Raw genomic sequence first — 17,914 nt, 5'->3', positions numbered from 1 at the left:
GGGGGAGCAGGACTGTTCTCGGCTTGCAAGGGCAGGTCGTGCTTTGGAGTGAATTTCAGGAGGGCTAAGGCCAAGACAAAGGCGAGCCACCTTGGGTGAGCCAAGCAGCTGTCAGCCTCCAGCCTGCCTCGTCTTCCAGCCATCCCAGCTCTCTGGCCCTTGTGTTTCTTCCCCCGCTTCCCTAGTGAGTTATCCCTGTCTTGGTCTCTGAGCCATACTCCCTTGGCCTCCTTCCCTCAGTAGCCCTCTGCCAGGCAGCGGCTGCTTTGGACCGACAAGTCCTGTTTGGTCCCAAAGCAGCAGACGTGCCCAGGGGTCCAGCGGCTGCTCCCAGGTCTGGGGAGCTACCACAAGCATATATGGTACAGACCCCTCTCGGCACGTACACAGGACACGTTCCACAGGGAGCTGCCCTCCAGCCCCAGCTGGTGCTGCCGCAGGGGCCCGGGTATGACCAGAAGCCCAGGAGAACGTCCCCTCTTGCAGCCGCCCAGCTTGCAAAGCCAGGGAGCTGCATTCCTGGTGCATCAGGCTGCACAGAGGCCGTCTCATCCCCCCGGCCCTGGGGGAGAGAGGGGAAGAGGATGTGGTCTTGACACCGCTTGCTACAGAAGCGGGGTGGAGAGTGCTTGGCCCTGGAGGGAGACGGCCAATTGCAGCTGGCCTCTCTCCTGTCCCGACCCCCTGCCCACCCCCAGGAGCGCCTGGCTTGGGTGCTGTGACGCTGGGCCCCAGACACACAGCATGGAGAGGGGAGAAGATCCTGAGCTCAACTGGTTCCTTGCTGGGGGTCCTTAACTGCTGCCCTCCCCACGACCCCACAGGGCTGGGGGAGCCCTGGCCTTGCCCCGCTTGCTGGCGAAGGAGCCTGTGAAATGGGAATTCCCAACGCAGGCGCCGTGGAAAGCAGGACTGGGCCCGGTTCACGCCAGAGAGGTTTATTTGCACGGCTGTTCTGCGCAACAGCTCTTTCCCCTGTCCCCAGCCGACCCATCACACCCCCTCGCCCCTGGGGGTCGGCTCCCCTGGCTCGAGGAGCTGAGCTGTCTGGGACCCTGAATTGCCCCCATGTAGCAGCCCCTGGATGCCACCCTGGCTGATGGGTTTGTGAGAGGCAAGGGCCAAAGTTGGAGGGCTGGGACTTGTGGGGAGAAAAATAGGGACAGCAGATGTATGGGGCTGGGAGAGCTTTGGGAAGGGGCAGAGTAGGGGGAGGGGCAGGGAGGGCTGACAGGTAGGGCCCACTGTCCCATCCCACCCTCCTGCCCCATTCATCACGTCACAGCAAACCTTCCCCCGGCCCCAGGCCGTCCCCCAGCGGCTGCCTTCTCAGGAGCAGTGTGGGTAGCAGCATCCAGGTGCGGGGACGGGACTGGGGCTCGGGGTTACAGGACCAGAGCCCTACCGCCCGCAGCCCCTTGCCCACTGGCAGAGGACGGTTCTGACTCCCACTCCCCTGACATGCTTTTCTGCGCAGCGTCGGCCCGTGGTGACCGGGGGAGCCCGGTTTGCGCCACGGGCTTCATTGAGCGCGGACAAGCGGGATCTGTGGAGGAAGGGATCAGAATCGGCCCCAAGGTGGGAGACTGCAGTGCCTCCATGTGTTGGGGGCGGGGGATATTCCCCGCGGGCAGCTGCGATGCAGAGGGAAGGACGCGGAAAGGCGCGGATGGGCCTCGGGGGTGGGGGGGCCTAGCAGGGCCGTACCTGGTGCCACAGGGGCTTGTGCTACACGCGAGGTTTTGTTTGGGCAGCGCTATGCCATTCACCACCACCGGGGAGCGCTGTGCAGGCGGGGGTATCTGTGCGTGGGAGACAGAGTCCCACACTGGTGAATGAACCTGGCCATCCTGCCATGCGGTGAGCTTGTGGCATTTCCACAGCACGCGGCACCCCCCTTTATGCCACATCCCCTTCCTCCTCCTCCTCCTCCTCGGGTGCTGGCACCTCCGGCTGCTGCCCCCGGGCGGGCTCTTGGTGGTGGCTGTGGGTGGGGGAGGAGGCCTGGGGATCGCTGTTGCTGCTGGCTCTGTGGTGGTGAGGGCGGTGGGCTTTGCTCTCGTGGGGGGCCAGCTCCTGTTCCTTCTCTTCCAGCTCAGGAGGCTGGCTGAGACTCTTGGGTCCCTCTGCTGTGCCGTTTGCCTGGGAAGGTAACATCAGGGCTGGTGTGTTAGACAGACAGACATGCATGTACACTGCTGGATAGCTCAAGGGTTTAAGCATTGGCCTGCTAAACCCAGGGTTGTGAGTTCAATCCTTGAGGGGGCCATTTAGGGATCTGGGACAAAAATTGGGGATTGGTCCTGCTTTGAGCAGGGGGTTGGACTAGATGACCTCCTGAGGTCCCTTCCAACCCTGATATTCTATGATTCTATGACTTGGCTAGGGGGGTCTGTGTCACCACTGCCCCCTACTGGATAGAATCAGAGTGGGATCATAAACCCTATATTGCCAAAAGGGGGTGGAGAGTCTCTGATGGGGTCTAAATTAGCTGTTACCACCCAAGAAAGATCTTGGAGTCATTGCGGATAATTCTCTGAAAACATCCACTCGATGTGCAGCGGCAGCCAAAAAAGTGAACGGTGTTAGGAACCATGAGGAAAGGGATAGATAATAAGACAGAAATGATCATATTGCCTCTCTAGAAATCCATGGTATGCCCACACCTGGATACTGTGTGCTGATGTGGTTGCTCTGTCTTAAAAAAGAATTGGAAAAGGTCTAGAGAAAGGGAAGAAAAATGATGAGGGGGATGGAACAGCTTCCATATGAGGAGAGATTAAAAAGTGGCATGTTTCAGAGCATGACTAAAGGGGGATACGATGGAAGTCTATAAAATCATGACTGGTGTGGAGAAAGTGAATAGGGAAGTGTTATTTACTCCTTCTCATAACACAAGAGCTATGAGTCACCTGATGAAATTAACAGGCAGCAGGTTTAAAACAAACAAAAGGAAGTATTTCTTCACACAATGCACAGTCAACCTGTGGAACTCCTTGCCAGGAGATGTTGTGAAGGCCAGAAGTATAACTGGGTTCAAAAAAGAATTACACAGGAATATAAGAACAGCCATACTAGGTCAGACCAAAGGTCCATCTAGCCCAGTATCCTACCGAGAGTGGCCAGCGCCAGGTGCCCCAGAGGGAATGAACAGAACAGGGAATCATCAAGTGATCCATCCCCTGTTGCTTATTCCCAGCTCCTGGCAAACAGAGGCTAGGGACCCCAACCCCATAGGTGCTGACTGGAGTCGGGGGTCGAGCACCTCCCGGCTGTTTGAAATGTCGGCACCTGTGAGCGTCCCTGCCCATCCTGGCTAATAGCCATTGATGGACCTATCCTCCATAAACTTATCGAGCTCTTTTCTGAACCCTGTTCTAGTCTTGGCCTTCACAACATCAGTGATAAGTTCATGGAGGACAGGTCCATCAATGGCTATTAGCCAAGGTGGTCAGGGCCCCACCCCCATGCTCTGGGTGTCCCTAAACCTCTGACTGCCAGAGGCTGGGACTGGGCGACAGGGGATGGATCACTCGAAATCGCCCTGTTCTGTTCATTCCCTCGGAAGCATCAGGCCCCAGCCACTGTCGGCAGACAGGACACTGGGCTAGATGGACCTTTGGTCTGACCCAGTACGACCACTCATGTTCTTACCATAACCCCTATATTGCCAACAAAGGGTGGGGAGTCTCATCTCCTGCTGTTAGCAGGGGGCTGTGCTAGGGGAACAGGAGGACGGCAGCTCTCCCTGCTGCTGCCCTGAGAGTCCCTGGGGTGCAGTATTGCGACCACCATGAAGCTGTAGGTGGCTCGGTCAGGGGGATGGGTCAGTTCAAACGCCATGGGGGCAGATGAGGCCTCCAACCCCCATGCGACCCTGGGGCCTGCACCATGAGCTGCTCCTTACCTCCTGGGTGCTGTTGGAGTAGAGGGAGCAGTTGCCACAGACATCCTTGGCGTAGGTGAAGCGCACGGCCGACTCCACGTAGCGGAAGTGCAGGAAGCTGTAGGGTAACGGGATGTGGAAAGCCAGCCGGCCACACCTGCAGAGCAAAGCCTGGGGATGAGTTACGGAGGCTGGTGCCCCAGAGAGCAGGACAAACCTCTTGGCTCAGAAAGGTGCAGTGGGCAGCAACCCAGCTTGGCACCCTTAACCCTAAAGGCCTTCCCCTATTTCCTTCCCCAGCATCTACCCCTCCGGCCCCAAGCCACACAGGGAAAGTGAATGCCACCCTGCTCTCATCTAGTGCGTTCCATCAGCAGATCTCAAAGCACTTCACAAAGGAGAGCAGGGTCATCATCCCTGGTTTACAGATGGGGAAAGTGACTCACCCAAGGTCACCCAGCAGGGCTGGGAATAGAGCCCAGGGCTGCTGACTCCCGGTCCAGTGCACTAGGCCACACTACCTCCTGGGGCTCCCTCTCCGGTTAGGCTGAGATGCTGAGCTTCTCCCCCAGTTTACCTTAACACCAGCTCTGCCTTCCCTCCCCGCCCTGAAAGGCCAGTGCTCCCGTAGTGAGAAATCCCCATCGTCTCCTGCCCCACCCTTGCACGTTCCCAAGACCCTCGCACGGTGCCTTGACTTAAGAGCGAGGGCTGGTGTTGCCATTAGAATGCACGAGACACGTGTATTTGTGCGCTGCTGCCCTCTGCTGGAAGGAATCGGCTCCGCTCACATGTTCGTGACTCTGTCACCCGCGAGTGGCCAGGGGCATGAGACAAGAATAAAAGCCGTAATGCTACAAACAGACCCTGGCGATTCTCCTGCAGCTCGGCGGATAGAGGCTGGGGAGAGCACCAAGGCCCGCGTTCGATACCACTGACTGTGTAGTATGGGGTCACAGCTGGGTTATGCCAAGTGGGGCTGGGCAGAAGGACTGGCGGGGGGAGGAGGATCAGTGCTAACACCCCTTCCCTGTTCCCAGGCACACATGGGCCTCGGGAAATGCTTCTCCGCCACCCTGGCTAGTGGAATGCCCAACCCTAGGAGTACAAGGTTGTGGGTGTGGAGCCAGAGGGGCCGGCACTCCAGAGCCAGCACCCCACCAAGGATCCGGGGCAGAGGAGGGGCGTCTTTGCCTTGCTTTACAATAGCTGTGGGTAAAGGGAGGGGGCTCTGGGGGCTGCAGAGCTTCTTCCACCCTCAGCTACTGTCAGTGGCAGAGCCAGGGAAAGGCCAGCGCCTCTGGACTGAGGGGAGGAGACGCACAGGCCAGCCCCAGAGAAAGACACTGAAGGCAGGTGGGAAAAACCACCGCTCCAGGAAGGGCTTGTGACCTTCACAGTCTGAATCCCTCCCTTTTTTCTTGGCAGTTCCCAGCCCCTCCGGCCCACTGCGCTGCCCCAGCACATCCCAGGGCAGGTTGCTGACTGTGCTGTGTGATTAGCACCCTGTCCCCAGGCTTTCCGGCTGGCCCCTCCACCGGCCAAAGTTCAAGGGTCCCTGGAGCAGGCGATATCGGAGGGTTAAGACAACAAGGCAGGGAGCAGATTGCATGACCGAGCCGGGCGGGGGTCCTTGGTGCAGAGGAGGGGCAGGGAAATGGAGGGCCTTGGGGGCAGAGGGATGGGCACAGAAACAGAGAAGTTGGATCCCCATAGTGCGGGCTGCCTGGGACTAGGGGGTTTAGTCTGGTTGGTGATAGATCCTGGGGCCCGCCCCCAAATCAGTGGATCAGGATCTGAGTGAAGTGACTCTCAGGGATTTGTACAGAGACTCCCTTGCTATGCCCCTTGCCTGGCCTCCGCTTGTCTGTCTGTCCATCTACCCTCCAACTGTGAGCGCCTGAGGGCAGGATGGCCCCCGCTGGCATGTCTGGAAAATGCCTGGAAAGCTGTGGGCATTGCAATCAGTAATGAACAATATCCTCCTTCCCTTGGGCATTCATGGGGTAGGCCTTGGCTGGCTCGGTCCCAGCTCTTCGGAAGCAGAGCAGACAGCTGGGGCGGTGGGTGGTGGTACCAGCAGGCCAGGATACAGCCCCCTCGGCCAGCAGCTACGTGGCCATTTAGGCTCAGCAGCGGTAGCGCGAGCAGTAGGAGAACACGCCACCACCATCACTTGGCCTTTCCCTAGTTCTGTTCTCCCCGGATCCCCACGTGCATCACTGGCACGAGTTAACCTCATGTCCCCTGCAGTGAGGTGCAGAGCAGTTAAGTGGCCTACCTAGAAGTCATACAGCAAATGAGGGGTGAAGCTGAAAATAGAACCCAGGAGCCCTGGCCTCCAACCCAATAACCACTAGGCCACGCTCCCCTCTCAGGGTCAGGAATAGAACCCAGGAGTCCTGGCCTCCAATCCAATAACTAGGGTGACCAGCCGTCCATTTTTAAAGTCCATTTTGGGGACTTTTTCTTATATAGACGCTTATTACTCCCTCCCGTCCCGTTTTTTCACAGTTGCTCGCTGTTAACCCTACCAATAACCATTAGACCATGCTCCCTTCTCAGGGTCAGGAATAGAACCCAGGAGTCCTGGCTCCCAGTCCAATAACCACTAGGCCACGCTTACCTCTCAGGGCCAGGAATAGAACCCAGGAATCCTGACTGCTCCTTCCCTATGTGTGTCACTGTGTTACATTCCCCCGCCCTCCCCGACCAGGTTTCACCCAGGCCAGTTGGGGGGTTAGCCAGGTCCCCGGAGCCCTGCAGCCTGGCTGGATGTGCTCCATAAAGCTTCGAGTTCTTTTCCTTGACCAGGAGCCATCGGATCAAGGCTGCTCAGACATGCTGGGCACAGGATAAACACTCGGAGCCTGCTCCTTAGAAATGAAGGCAGACTGGCTGGTGTGCGCCCCAGAGGGGCAGATAGCCTTGAGGAGGGTCTGCCGGGTCCTAGGCACTCACCGGTCGTAGATGAAGAAGTCGTCCTTGTCCCCGTCCAGGATCTGCCAGACATCCGGCTCCAAGATCTCCTGCTGGTAAACGGGGACCCCCTCTGGGGCCAGGCGCTTCAGCTCCCAGAACATGGCCCTGGAGAGCGGCGCCTTCTCGTTCACGATCATGTAGCTGATGTTGGCCAGCCCGTCCTGGGACAGCTTCTCACGCAAGCCCCCGAGACTGGGGAGGTGGGGAGAGTGCGGGTGAGGCACAGGGCCACGGGATCTACCTCTCGCTAATGCTCTGTGTCACGGTCACCCCGCCACCCCCCGGCGCAAACACCAAAGAGGAAGGACGTGACATTGCCCCGGATTGCTGCCCCTGCCCTCTGGGGATGAAAGGGGGGGGTGGTCCATGGGCCTCCATAATCCCTCTGCTGAGGCTGCCAGCAAAGGGAGCAGAGCTAATTAGTGGCAATTGCCCACTGGAAAATGGACTGAGACCCCCCAGCTCCCCACTCCCCCTTGCCTAGCTCCATCTTCTGCTCCCCACCCTGTGGTGCACCCCCCCGCCTTTGCTCACCTGTTGGCTTGCTTCAGGCAGAACTGTCAGCTGGCCTTCAGCAGGGCCACCACCGTCACCTGCCCCAGCGCCCCTGCCATCGGGGCCGTCCCGTTGATCTCCCACAGTGGAGCCGGCTGGCAGAGCCGGGTCTTGTTCTCGGCCACTTCTGCCAGCGTGGCCACCACCAGCCCCAGCAGGGTAGCCAGGGCTAGGGTCGGGAGCCCCATCCTAGCCACCCCCTCCTCGGCCTGGGGAGCGAGAGGAGTGGTAGAGACATGCTGGCATTGACCATCGCTCTTGCATGATCAGAAGGGGAGTAGCTGAGACACGAGACGGGGTTGGCTAGACACCCACTTTTCCCCCAGCGGAGCTCCTCTGAGCTGGGGTGGTGGGGACGACACTCCAGGTTAGCTCAGACACAAGCTCCTGATACAGACCCATGCAGGGGCGTGCATCTCCACACCCTTTCCCCCACAATCCCCAAGGAGCCTGAGCAGACTGCCTTCCATCTCCACCGCGCTGTTTGCCCAGAAGCATCCCAAAGCACTTGACCAACAACGCTGTAAATACAGGCATTGTTCGCCCAGCACTGAAATGCAGCCATCTCTGGGGTGGAAAGCAGCATCTGTGACCCACAGCAAAGCCACCCAACAGAGGGGAGAATTCCACATTCAGTGGAAAGAGCGGAGTCTAATTACCTGCCGGCTGGGCCACTCCGGCTAACAGCCCTTCTCTTGGGGACAGTGCTGGGGGAGCTCTAAATTAAGTCTCAGCTGAAATACAGCACCTTGTGCTGTGCTGGGGTGTTGGGGTCAGCACCAACTCAACAGGGAGGAAGCCCCTCGCTGCACCAGCCCGTGTGGACCGAAAGCCCTTGTCACTTGTATCCCAGCTAATGTAAGTGCAGGTGTGATCCATCTTTAGAGGAGCCTGATCTTTATAACAATCATACCAAGCTTCTTGCCTATATAAAATCCCGCAGCAGTGAATTCCACATGCTACTGTGCATCATAAACAAACAATCTATTTCTCCAGGGATCCTGCCAGCGACCTAGAAATAGGGGCCCTCCCTGGACCCGCTATCAAACCCCTTCATCCCTCAGCCCGTACATATTCTTTATGGGGTAGGGGGGAGGAACAGCTGCCACTTCAAAACAAAACCCACCCAACCCGGTCCCAGCCCCCCACACTGACATAAAGGCTCAGCTGCACCCACTGTGTAGAACAGCTGCCTGTTATAGTGGCGTGATAAGTCCCTGTTTGTACTGGCTAGCGAGCAAGTGGTGGGTTTTGCAACATTTGCCCGGGAGCACAAAGCTGCATTGATTTTCCTGGGAGCGATACAAACGTGCGGCCGTTCAGTGCACGTGCTTGACTGGAAGGCAGTGTTCAAATGGCTCGCCTGGGCCAAGGGGAGCCAGGGCTCGGGTTTTAGTCCAATCTCTGGAAGGAGGGGGGCGTCTAGTGGATAGATTAGGGGCCTGGAAGTCAGAACTCTTGGGTTCTAGTCCAATCTCTTGGAGGGGAGTTGGAGCTGGTGGATAGCTTGGGGACTGGAAGTCAGGATTTTTGGGTTCTGTTCCCATCTCTGGAAGGGGAATGGGGCCTAATGGCTAGATCCGGGGACTTGGCACCAGCATTCCTGGAGTCTGTTCCAAATCCTGCCAGTGACTTGCTATGGGATCTTGGGTAAATCCCTTCACTTACCTGTTGCAACTTTAGGGTGCCAGTAACAATACCGTTGTGCCTCAGTTTCCCCACCTGTAAAACGGAGGCTATAACTAGTCTGACCCACCTTGCAGCGGGGTCGTTAGGGCTAATGAATTAGTGCTGGTGAAGCACAGACACTCCATGGACAGCCACGCAATACAGTGAGTGCAAAGTATAAAAAGCCATTCAAAGCAAACCGCTCATTCCCGCCCCCAGGACACCAGCCCGGAGTGGGAGGGCTTGTCCCTAGGTTTTTAGCCCAATAATTGCCATTTCCCCTCACTCGGCCTGTCCTGAAAGGTCTCCTGGTTACTGGTGTTTACAGCTGTCCCCAGTCTTTCTCCCCACACGGCCCTGTTTACTCCTGGTGAATGTCCACAGCTGCAGCTCATGGAATGATTCAGCCAAGATTTTAAACACCCAGCCAGCCAGGAACCCGGAGCACCAGTCCCCAGAGACAATCGCATCTACAGCATGTTATGGCCTGACAGTTACTGCTCTCCAGCAGACAGGCAAACAGAACCCGCTGCATGCAATGGGGGAGGAGGGGGGCGTTTAATGATGCTTGGGGGGGTGGGGCAGCATTGGGAATTTCTTGCCGTTTCCACTGGGAAAAATCCCACCCAGCTCTTTTCTGCCTTTGAGTTCCCTTGTGGGGAATAAACCCAGCCCGGCCCGATGCTTAACCCTGCATCACACCTCTGCCATGCTGAGCCAACACGTCGAATGCAGAGCCCCATAGTCCCCCCCCCAGTCTCGACTGATGAGAGCCCCCCCCGGACACTGGCCTGAGAACAGAGAGACGGTTTGTAGTATCATCCCTTTTGTACTAATTCTCTCTTGGCCCTGCAATGCCCCCAACCCCCTTCCCCACCCCAAGCCAGGAATTTGTTCCAAGCCATGTGTACAGAGCACACCCCTGGCCTCACCCTGACAGGACCCACAACTCCCTGCACTTCTCAGGATCAGGCCCTTCACCCCTAGCATCCTCAGAGTTGCCCAGTCCCAAAAGAAACCGGCCGGAGATACTCTGCCTTCTCGCCTGTGTCCAGTGCCGCTGTCCCGTGCTCTGTGCTCTCCCGGGTGGGGGAGGCACCCCCTCCAGCCCCCAGCTCTCCTTTTATCTCCTCACCCGGCTTGCTCCGCCCAGGAGAGAGGGAGGAGGCTGGGGGCGGCCGCAGAGCTCCCCCCAACACACACAGTGGGGAACAACAAGCCAGCCAGGGCCTACCGGTGCCAACCGCCAGCCCCGCTCCTTGTTCACTCGAAGGCCCCTGCCAGGCCCCCCTGCAGCGGCTGGGCCTCGGGGTCACAGCCAGCTCCCCCGGGGCACAGAGCCCCTCCCGGCAGCGCCATTGGGAAAAGGCGCAATGTTGCTGAAAAAGCAGACAAGTCAATACTCCCCCCACCCCGCCGCCCCCGGCACACACCCACCCACCAGGCTGGGAGGGGGATGCTCCTCCCAGATCAGTGGGGGGTATCACTGCTCGGCTGGGAGGCAATCCCACAGCAGGGGCCCTGATCGCTGAGCCAGTAGCAGGCGGTCTTAGGAGCCAGCACCAAGAAGATACCTCAATTTTCTGCTGGCAATCAGAGGAAGAGCATTAACCCTGGTGCCCCAGCATAGGCAATTCCAGCCGGCCCCCACCCACAGCTTCAGCTCCAGGCAGGAGCTTTGTCTGTTGCCTCCCCTCCCAAGCAGCTGCTCTGGTTTGCCCCAGAGGTGGCTGCAGAGCAGTGGTGGGTGACGTAATCCCTTGTACAGGGCTTTGCTCTCAATGGGGCTGGAGAGAGGGACGTGTGGTGGCGGTTTGCTGTGTGTGGCTGGCATGGTTTGCCTCGCCAGGTAGCGAGACCGCGCGCTCTCCGCCCTCAGGCCTGCTAGAGAGAAACTGGGGGGGCTGCTAGGGGGTGGGCGCTGGGTTGGCCCATCACTGCTCAGAGAGCAACCCTGCCTGCTTGGGAAGAAAGCTACTAGCAGGGAGGGAGCCGGCTGGCTGGGAAGAGGACTCGGCCCAGGGACCAATTAGGGTGAAGGCTATTGACAAAATGCTGGGGGGGCTCAGGCCTGGGAGTCAGGCTCACTGCATGCTCTTGGGGACATTGCTTAACCTTTGAGTGTCTGTTTCCCCATCTGTACCAGAAGGATCTCAAAGCACACACCCACCCACCCCCCGTTCCAGGAGCCGCGCTACTCCCAGACTCAGGTGGGGAAACTGAGGCAAAGGGGCTATTTGTTACCCCACGTTCCGAGACACGCGTGTCAGACAGGATAAGAACACGGATCTGCTGCCACTTTGCCAGTGCATTAACCCATGACCAGGAGCCTTCTTTTGAGCACCTAACTGAACCCCCCCATCAGTGTTTCTCTCGTTACCTGGGGGGGAATTCAGCAAGGAAGCTTACAGGCAGGCCACTGAATAATGGCCGCGCTTGGGAAGAGAGCGGGGAAACTCACTGCCTGGACACTGGGAAAGGGACACACACCGTGAGCTCTCAGCAAATATTTGAGCAGCTATCGCAGGGGGCTCTGTGCAAAACCATGATAAGCGGGGGAAGGGCTCTGCTCTGAACCCGAGGCCCCCTGACTGCAAGGACAAACAGAGCCCGGGCAAGGGACAGGGTTCCCAGGTGGAGGATTCGCTTCACTCCGACTTCGAGCACGCAGAGACATATTGAGAGTAGACAGTGCTTAATTCGTCCTGAAACCGGGGCGGGGTGCGAGCGAGTTCTGTTACTTTCATAACTGCTGTGGCAAGGCCGGGGGACTCGGGGCTGCCAGGCCCAGAGGTGCCGGGGCTCAGTCCAGGCTCAGATTAATCATTGAGCACGGGCCAGTACGTGCTGCCATGTGCTCCCAGGGCCCCGGCCCCAGCAGAGCCAGGGCCAAGTGGAAACGGCCTCGCAGGTCAGCATGGCTGGTGCCCATTGCTTGGCCTAAGCAGCACAGAGGCTGGAGGTCAAACCGGAGCTGCCTCGAGCTGGGTGGTGGAGGCCAGGGTGCACACAGAAGGGGGGCTACGGGTCGCAGGAGGGGCATTTTCAGAGCTGGGGGAGGGGAACCCAGCACTGGCCTTGCAGAGCAGGGATTGGGAGCTTCAGGTCAGAACTGAGGTGAGCTGTATCTACTCTGGCTTGTCCTACTGCAGTCAGCATCTCCAATGAACCCCAGTCCCCCCAGATCTCAAAGCAGGAGCAAGAGCTGGGGGGAATGTCAAAGGTCTGTCTCAGGACAGGCCCAGCTCCCCTGCCAGGGCCACCCTGACTACCAGAGCATTCGAATGGCTTGACCCCACCATACAATCCACTGAGCGAGCCCCACCAGTAATAGGAGCAGGCCCCTACCACCGCGGTCCCCTGCCCCACCCCTGCTCCACCCCACCACCAGCGCTGCAGCGCAGAAGGGGTAACTAGCCAGATCCAGACAGGGCTTTAGCCTCTCAATAAAGCTGCTTACTCCTCCGTAACACCCTCTACCGCTGCCTTAAGAACAAGCCCTCGCGGCTCCTGCTAATGGTGGGTGCAACCCCTCGGCTTTCTCCTTCCAGCTCCATCCGCCCCGAGCAGCCAGAGCACCCAGCACCAACGCCATGGGGGAGTCTGACAGTCACTGGGACAATAAATCCATCGCTTCCCCGACCTGCCAACCCCTTTGCCAGGCTGCAGGGCCACTCAGACCTCCATTGGGACTCAGCGCCTCCTACTCTGGAAGCATCGGCCCTCCAAGCCCCCCACCACGTGGGCTAAAGGAGAATCTCCCCTAGCTGGTAGCAGTGCAGGGTCTATAGCACACAGTTGAGCAGTCGCAATTCCAACCACAAGAGGGCAGTGACACCCCCCCCCAGCTCATTTTCCTACATTTCCATTTAAACCCGATCCCCTGTTGGGGCTATGAGTCCACGTCCCTGCTAACACCTGTTCTCTTGTTCTTCCAATCTGCCGCTCTGAATGTGAACCTTGTTCTTATACTGGGGCAGCCGGGCAGGATTTCACTGGTACCTCCCGGCCTAACAGGTGTATTATAACCAGGAAACTCAGCTTATCGGGAACAACATCCAATCCAAGCTGGAAGGATCATCCTTGGGCCCTGAGTCCAGCCCCCTGCGAGCCCAGGCCGCCCCATTGTATAATCCTGGGCACAGATTTCTTTTCAAGCTCCATTTTCTACCTGGGTTGTTTCTTTCTCAATTCTCCCCCGCCCAAGCCAGCCAGCGCCCTCACCCTGGGGCCCTTTAAACTTGGGCCTGAGCCATCTCCTTGCAAGGCTGGGGGGGGGGGGAACACACTCAGCCTGCTCCATTTCCTGCCTGTCCTCCCCTGCCCTGTGCCGCAGAATGGCTCTTTCCCTGGCATTTCCTCTTTGCTCTCTGCCTGCAGCACGTGGCTGGGGCTGCCCTGTGAGTGCTGGCCCTCGCCTAGGCAGCCAGGCATGACACCAGCGATTGCCGGGCTTTGGTACTTCATCACAGGTGAGGTGGTAAGGGATGCTGAGCGGGTCAGGCGAGCGGAGACATGCACAGATCCTGGCTTTGCAGTGAATGAGCTCCCAGCAGGACCAGCCTGTGCAAGTCAGGAGGGGGGTGGCGGAGCCAGACTGATCAAAGGCACTGGTGATGTAAAGACCCCCGGTTTGGGCGGGGTGGGAATCAGCGTTGATTTCATTGACCCAAGGAAGCAGGAGGCCATGGTGAAGCTGGATGAATCAGTGTCCGTTACGGATTGATACTGTCATTTGAGCTGTGCGAGACACACCAGGACGGTGCTTTTCAACTGGTGGTCCGTGGACCCATGGGGGTCTACAGACAGTGTCTAAGATGTCCAATGGGGGCCGCACCTCCAGTCGAAAATTTTTAGGGGCCCGCACATGAAAAAAGGTTGAAAACCGCTGCCCTAGACAGACAGTCCCTTACCAAAGAGCTTCCAGTCTGAGCAGGAGACTCTGGAAAGACAAGATGCCCTGGGAGGGAAGCGGAGGGGGGAAAGTTGGGATTTTATCATGATTTGTAGTGTGGTTGCTTCTAGAGACTACATCTGAAATCTGGGCCCCGTTGTGGTCCGTGGCTGAGGCTGCTAGGCCCTACCATAATGCAAAGTAATAACTGGGCTGGACGCCGTAGAATGAATGCAGAGTAAGAGACAGTCCCTGCTGTTTATTATTAGTTTTAAATTTCAGATTACGGTCCCATGTGTATGAATAGCGCTGCTCTCTGCTGGGCAGAATCAGAACCGCACTGGTAACATTGAGTGCGGTGTGTTTCTGTCGGTGGTTCTGCATGGGGGTCCGCAGATGGTGTCCAAGATTTCCCAAAGGGTCTGCGCCTCCAGTCGAAATGTTGTCAGGGTCCGCAAAGGAAAGGGTTGAAAGCGGCTGTGCTGGTGGGTTTCAAGCTGCTGCTGGGAAGTTGGACACGGTCCTGGAGTGCAGTGGTGACAGCCCCCATGTCCACACGGCAGGAGTGCGCGTCCTCATCAGGAGTGCTTGCATCAGCTGAAGTGGGGCGAGGGGGGGGGGTGTTTCCTTCCTTTGACATTAATACTGGCTGCTTCTGTGCAGCAGGCAAGACGTCAGCGTCCCCTATATTAATTGGCATTGCGGGGGGGCCTGAAAAACATTGGGGGCTGATTCTGTCCCCAGCAGGGGCAGCAGAGAGCACTGGGCCATACAGTGCAGTGGGGGTTGATTCTGTCCCCAGCAGGGGGCGGCAGAGAGCCCCAGGCCCATACAGCACAATGGGGACTGATTCGCTCCCTCCTGGGTGCTGGGCTATATGCTCTAGTCTCTCTCTCTCTCTCGCAGAGTTCAGCGGGTCTGACCCCACTGCGCCATGGCTGCCCCTCTGAGCCGGCTGTCCCACATCGCCTTCCACGTCCCCGCCGGGACGGGCCTGGTCAGCGACCTGGTGGACAAGTTCCGCTTTCACCTGTTCGCGTCGCGGGTGACGGCGTGTGCCCGGCAGCTGGCTCTCCGCAAAGGAGCTGCTGTCTTCCTCGTCAATGAGAGGCTGGGGGAGGCCCCCCCGGCCCACACGTTCCCGTCCGACCCCACCCGGCCCGCTCCGGCTCAGCAGCCCCCGCTGGGCCACGGCAACGGGGAATTCCTCTACGACGTCAGCCCCTCGCGCCCCGTGAGCACGGCCTCCAACGTGTGCTTCGAGGTGCAGGACGTACCCAGCATCTCCCGACGCCTCCAGGAGCGGGGCTGCCCCCTGGCGATCCCGCCCACCGACGTGACGGACGACGACGGCTCCGTCACCTACTGCGTGGTGAGATCCGTCGTGGGGAACGTCAGCCACACCCTGCTGGATCGCTCCCGCTACCGGGGGGCATTCCTGGCTGGCTTCCGCACCGCTGGGGACATCCCCAAGGGGCCGCGGGACCCGGCTGAGGCCACACACTTCGATCACATCACCTACGCCTGCTCGCGGGGCAGTACCCGGGCCGTGCTGGACTGGTACCAGCGCTGCTTTGGCTTCCAGCGCTTCGTCATCAACAGGCAGGAGGACGCGGCCGAGGGCTACCGGATCCGCGGGCATGGCGTGGGGCTGCGGCTCACCGCCATGCGGTACGGGAAGGGCAGCGAGCCCGGGCTGGCTGACGACTGCAAGTTCGTCCTGGCCGAGTCCCTGCCGGAGCCAGGGAAGAACCAGGTGGACACCTTCCTGGAGCAGCACGGGGGAGCTGGAATCCAGCACGTTGGGCTCTACACCGCGGACATCGTCTCCACGGCCCGGGCCCTGGCGGAGGCCGGTGTGCAGTTCGTCGAGCCCCCCCGGGCCTACTACAGCGAGGCGGGCAAAGCAGAGGAGATCTGGGAGGCTGGGCAGGACCCCCGGCTCCTGTCCCAGCATGGCATCCTGCTGGACGGTGAGCTGGCTGGGGACGGGGAGGGAGGCGGCAGGGGCTCCAGCCCGCGCCAGAGGAGGTACCTGATGCAAATCTTCACCAAGCCCATCTTCCCCGAGGAGACCTTCTTCCTGGAGCTGATTGAGCGTCGGGGAGCCGCAGGATTTGGGGAGGGCAACATCCGGGCCCTGTGGAAATCCGTGCAGGCCTATCTGGACAAGGAGTAGGGAACCCCCCCTCGCCTGCCTCGCCTTCTCCCCTGGTGGGCTGGGTCACACAGCGGGGCCGTCCGCTCCTGCTGGGGAACGATGGGAGGCCAACGCTCCCCTGAGTGACGGGAGCTGGCTGCCCAGGGAGCTGCACTGACAGGCACTTAGTGGTGGACCCAGTGCTCCATCCCCAGGTGATGGCCCTGCCCTGGTGGGAGGGAGGGAGGGGACAGACCCAGACCAGCTGTTCGGTCAAAGAGCGGGAGGGTGGAAGCTACTTAAAAGCTCCCTGGGACACGCTGTGTGCCTTGATGGGTGGGATTCATGGGGCAGTTCAACTGTTCCCACCCCAGAGACAAACCCTAGCCCCTCCCCCAGCCCCACTCTGCCAACCCTCCCACGGCACGGCTGGATTGGCTCATTTTGATTTCCTGCTCCCTGGGCCAGCAGCTGGATTTACTGCCAACGTTCATCCTGCAGCTTTGGACCCCACAAGCTTTATGGGTGGATTTAGGGACCGTGAGCCCAGCAACCGCTGCGCCACCCCTGGGGTGGAAGGTGGCAGCAACAGGGCTGGGGTGGGTGGGAGGCAGAGTCAAATGGGAATGACGGGGTGAATGGCAGGGAGGGCGCATCCCTGGGAGCAGATATCCCAGCTGGCCTGAGAACTGGCTCTGCATTAATCTCAGCACTAGTCATGTTTGTAAGCCTTTGGATGGGCCATGGGGCTGAGGGGCGTCTCTCTGAGGAGCTGGCCACTGGAGATCCCACGTCCTGTCTGCTCCACCCTCTTCCCCTCCGGGGCAGGACAGTTCCCCCTCCCTGCTCACTCACTTTGCACTGAGGCTTCCCAAGTGGCTCTGCAGGGATTTAGCTCTCCGAAGGCAGCTGCCGGGGAATCCTCTCCCTTTCCCCACACGCCACGTGCCAATCCCCTGGCTGGAGCGTGCGTGTGGTGTCCCCACCGGGGCCAGTACATTGGCTCTCCCTGCAGCCAGGCACCCGCCCCTCGTGAATGAGCTGTTCCCTCGTTCTTGTTCGGTTCATGGTTTTCAGTCTTATTTACAAGACTCTCCCCCAGCCAGGGTTTCCCTCACACTCCTGCCACTCTCGCTGCGAGTGGATACTCGCTTACGGGTGAGTGCCTTATTGTTCACTTGAATTTAGTCATTAAACTGAAAACTGATTTTCCCGGTTCCGTGACCTGTTGCTGGCGGTAGGAGGTGGGCCGCACCCTGGCGTGTCATTTACTCACATGATCGCTTCTGCAGAGTCAGGTCTGTGCTACCAAGTAGCTCAACCCCAGCGCAGAGCCCTGCAATGCGCCTCCGAGGGGCTGTGGCTGAAGGACACCCTGGCTAGCGCGGGAGAGGGCGGCCTGCCTGCTTAGCGGGGATTGCCACGGAGTTCAAACTGCATCTGAGCACCGAGTTAGTGTCTGGGTGTCCTGAGGGGTGCTGCTGGGGCCCTATGCAGATCTCTTTGATGTCAGGCCCAGCTCCCACCCAGTCCACCTCTGCTGCACCACCACAGCTGACCAGCAGAGGTGCTCACGTTAACAGCCCCCAAGGATGGGGGCTGGGGTTTTTCACTGAGGGACCCTAAGGGCTTGTCTAGATTGGAAATTGACTGGACTAAGGACTCTGGCCTAGCTCTCTGTCTGGATACTCTGATTCAGCTTGACCCACTTCCAAAGCAGATCAGGTCAACCCACATGGCATTTTTTGGCGAGGAAACGATTTGGCCCCAAAATGTTGCCCGGTTTGAG

General features: G+C 59.1%; 2 protein-coding genes across 5 annotated transcripts; one reads left to right on the top strand and one right to left on the bottom strand.

The window, feature by feature from the left end:
- Positions 1-962: 962 nt before the first annotated feature.
- Positions 963-13,326, bottom strand: LOC140916611 (selenoprotein Pb-like). 4 transcript variants are annotated; one of them, XM_073358280.1, is made up of 6 exons: positions 13,010-13,168; positions 9,092-9,145; positions 7,403-7,632; positions 6,848-7,060; positions 3,908-4,043; positions 963-2,142 (listed from the first exon to the last, which is right to left on the bottom strand). In XM_073358280.1, exons 3-6 carry the CDS (start codon positions 7,609-7,611, stop codon positions 1,900-1,902), a joined length of 801 nt encoding a protein of 266 aa, XP_073214381.1. In that variant the 5' UTR covers positions 7,612-7,632; positions 9,092-9,145; positions 13,010-13,168; the 3' UTR covers positions 963-1,899. The 4 variants fall into 4 exon arrangements, with proteins under 4 accessions (XP_073214381.1, XP_073214382.1, XP_073214383.1 ...); XM_073358281.1 differs by lacking the exons at positions 9,092-9,145; positions 13,010-13,168 and adding an exon at positions 13,263-13,326; XM_073358282.1 differs by lacking the exon at positions 9,092-9,145.
- Positions 13,327-13,476: 150 nt separating this feature from the next.
- On the top strand, positions 13,477-17,334 carry HPDL (4-hydroxyphenylpyruvate dioxygenase like). Its single transcript, XM_073358279.1, has 2 exons — positions 13,477-13,563; positions 14,892-17,334. Exon 2 carries the CDS (start codon positions 14,920-14,922, stop codon positions 16,162-16,164), a length of 1,245 nt encoding a protein of 414 aa, XP_073214380.1. The 5' UTR covers positions 13,477-13,563; positions 14,892-14,919; the 3' UTR covers positions 16,165-17,334.
- Positions 17,335-17,914: the final 580 nt, after the last annotated feature.

The sequence above is a fragment of the Lepidochelys kempii genome, chromosome 8, assembly GCF_965140265.1.
Source record: "Lepidochelys kempii isolate rLepKem1 chromosome 8, rLepKem1.hap2, whole genome shotgun sequence".
NCBI lineage: Eukaryota > Metazoa > Chordata > Testudines > Cheloniidae > Lepidochelys > Lepidochelys kempii.
The sequence above is the reverse complement of the archived record's forward strand: the minus strand, read 5'-3'. Positions and strand labels throughout refer to the sequence as shown.

What these genes read in the sequence shown, in the direction of transcription:
- HPDL (XM_073358279.1), top strand. Translation starts at nt 14,920, where the DNA reads ATGGCTGCCCCTCTGAGCCGGCTGTCCCACATCGCCTTCCACGTCCCC.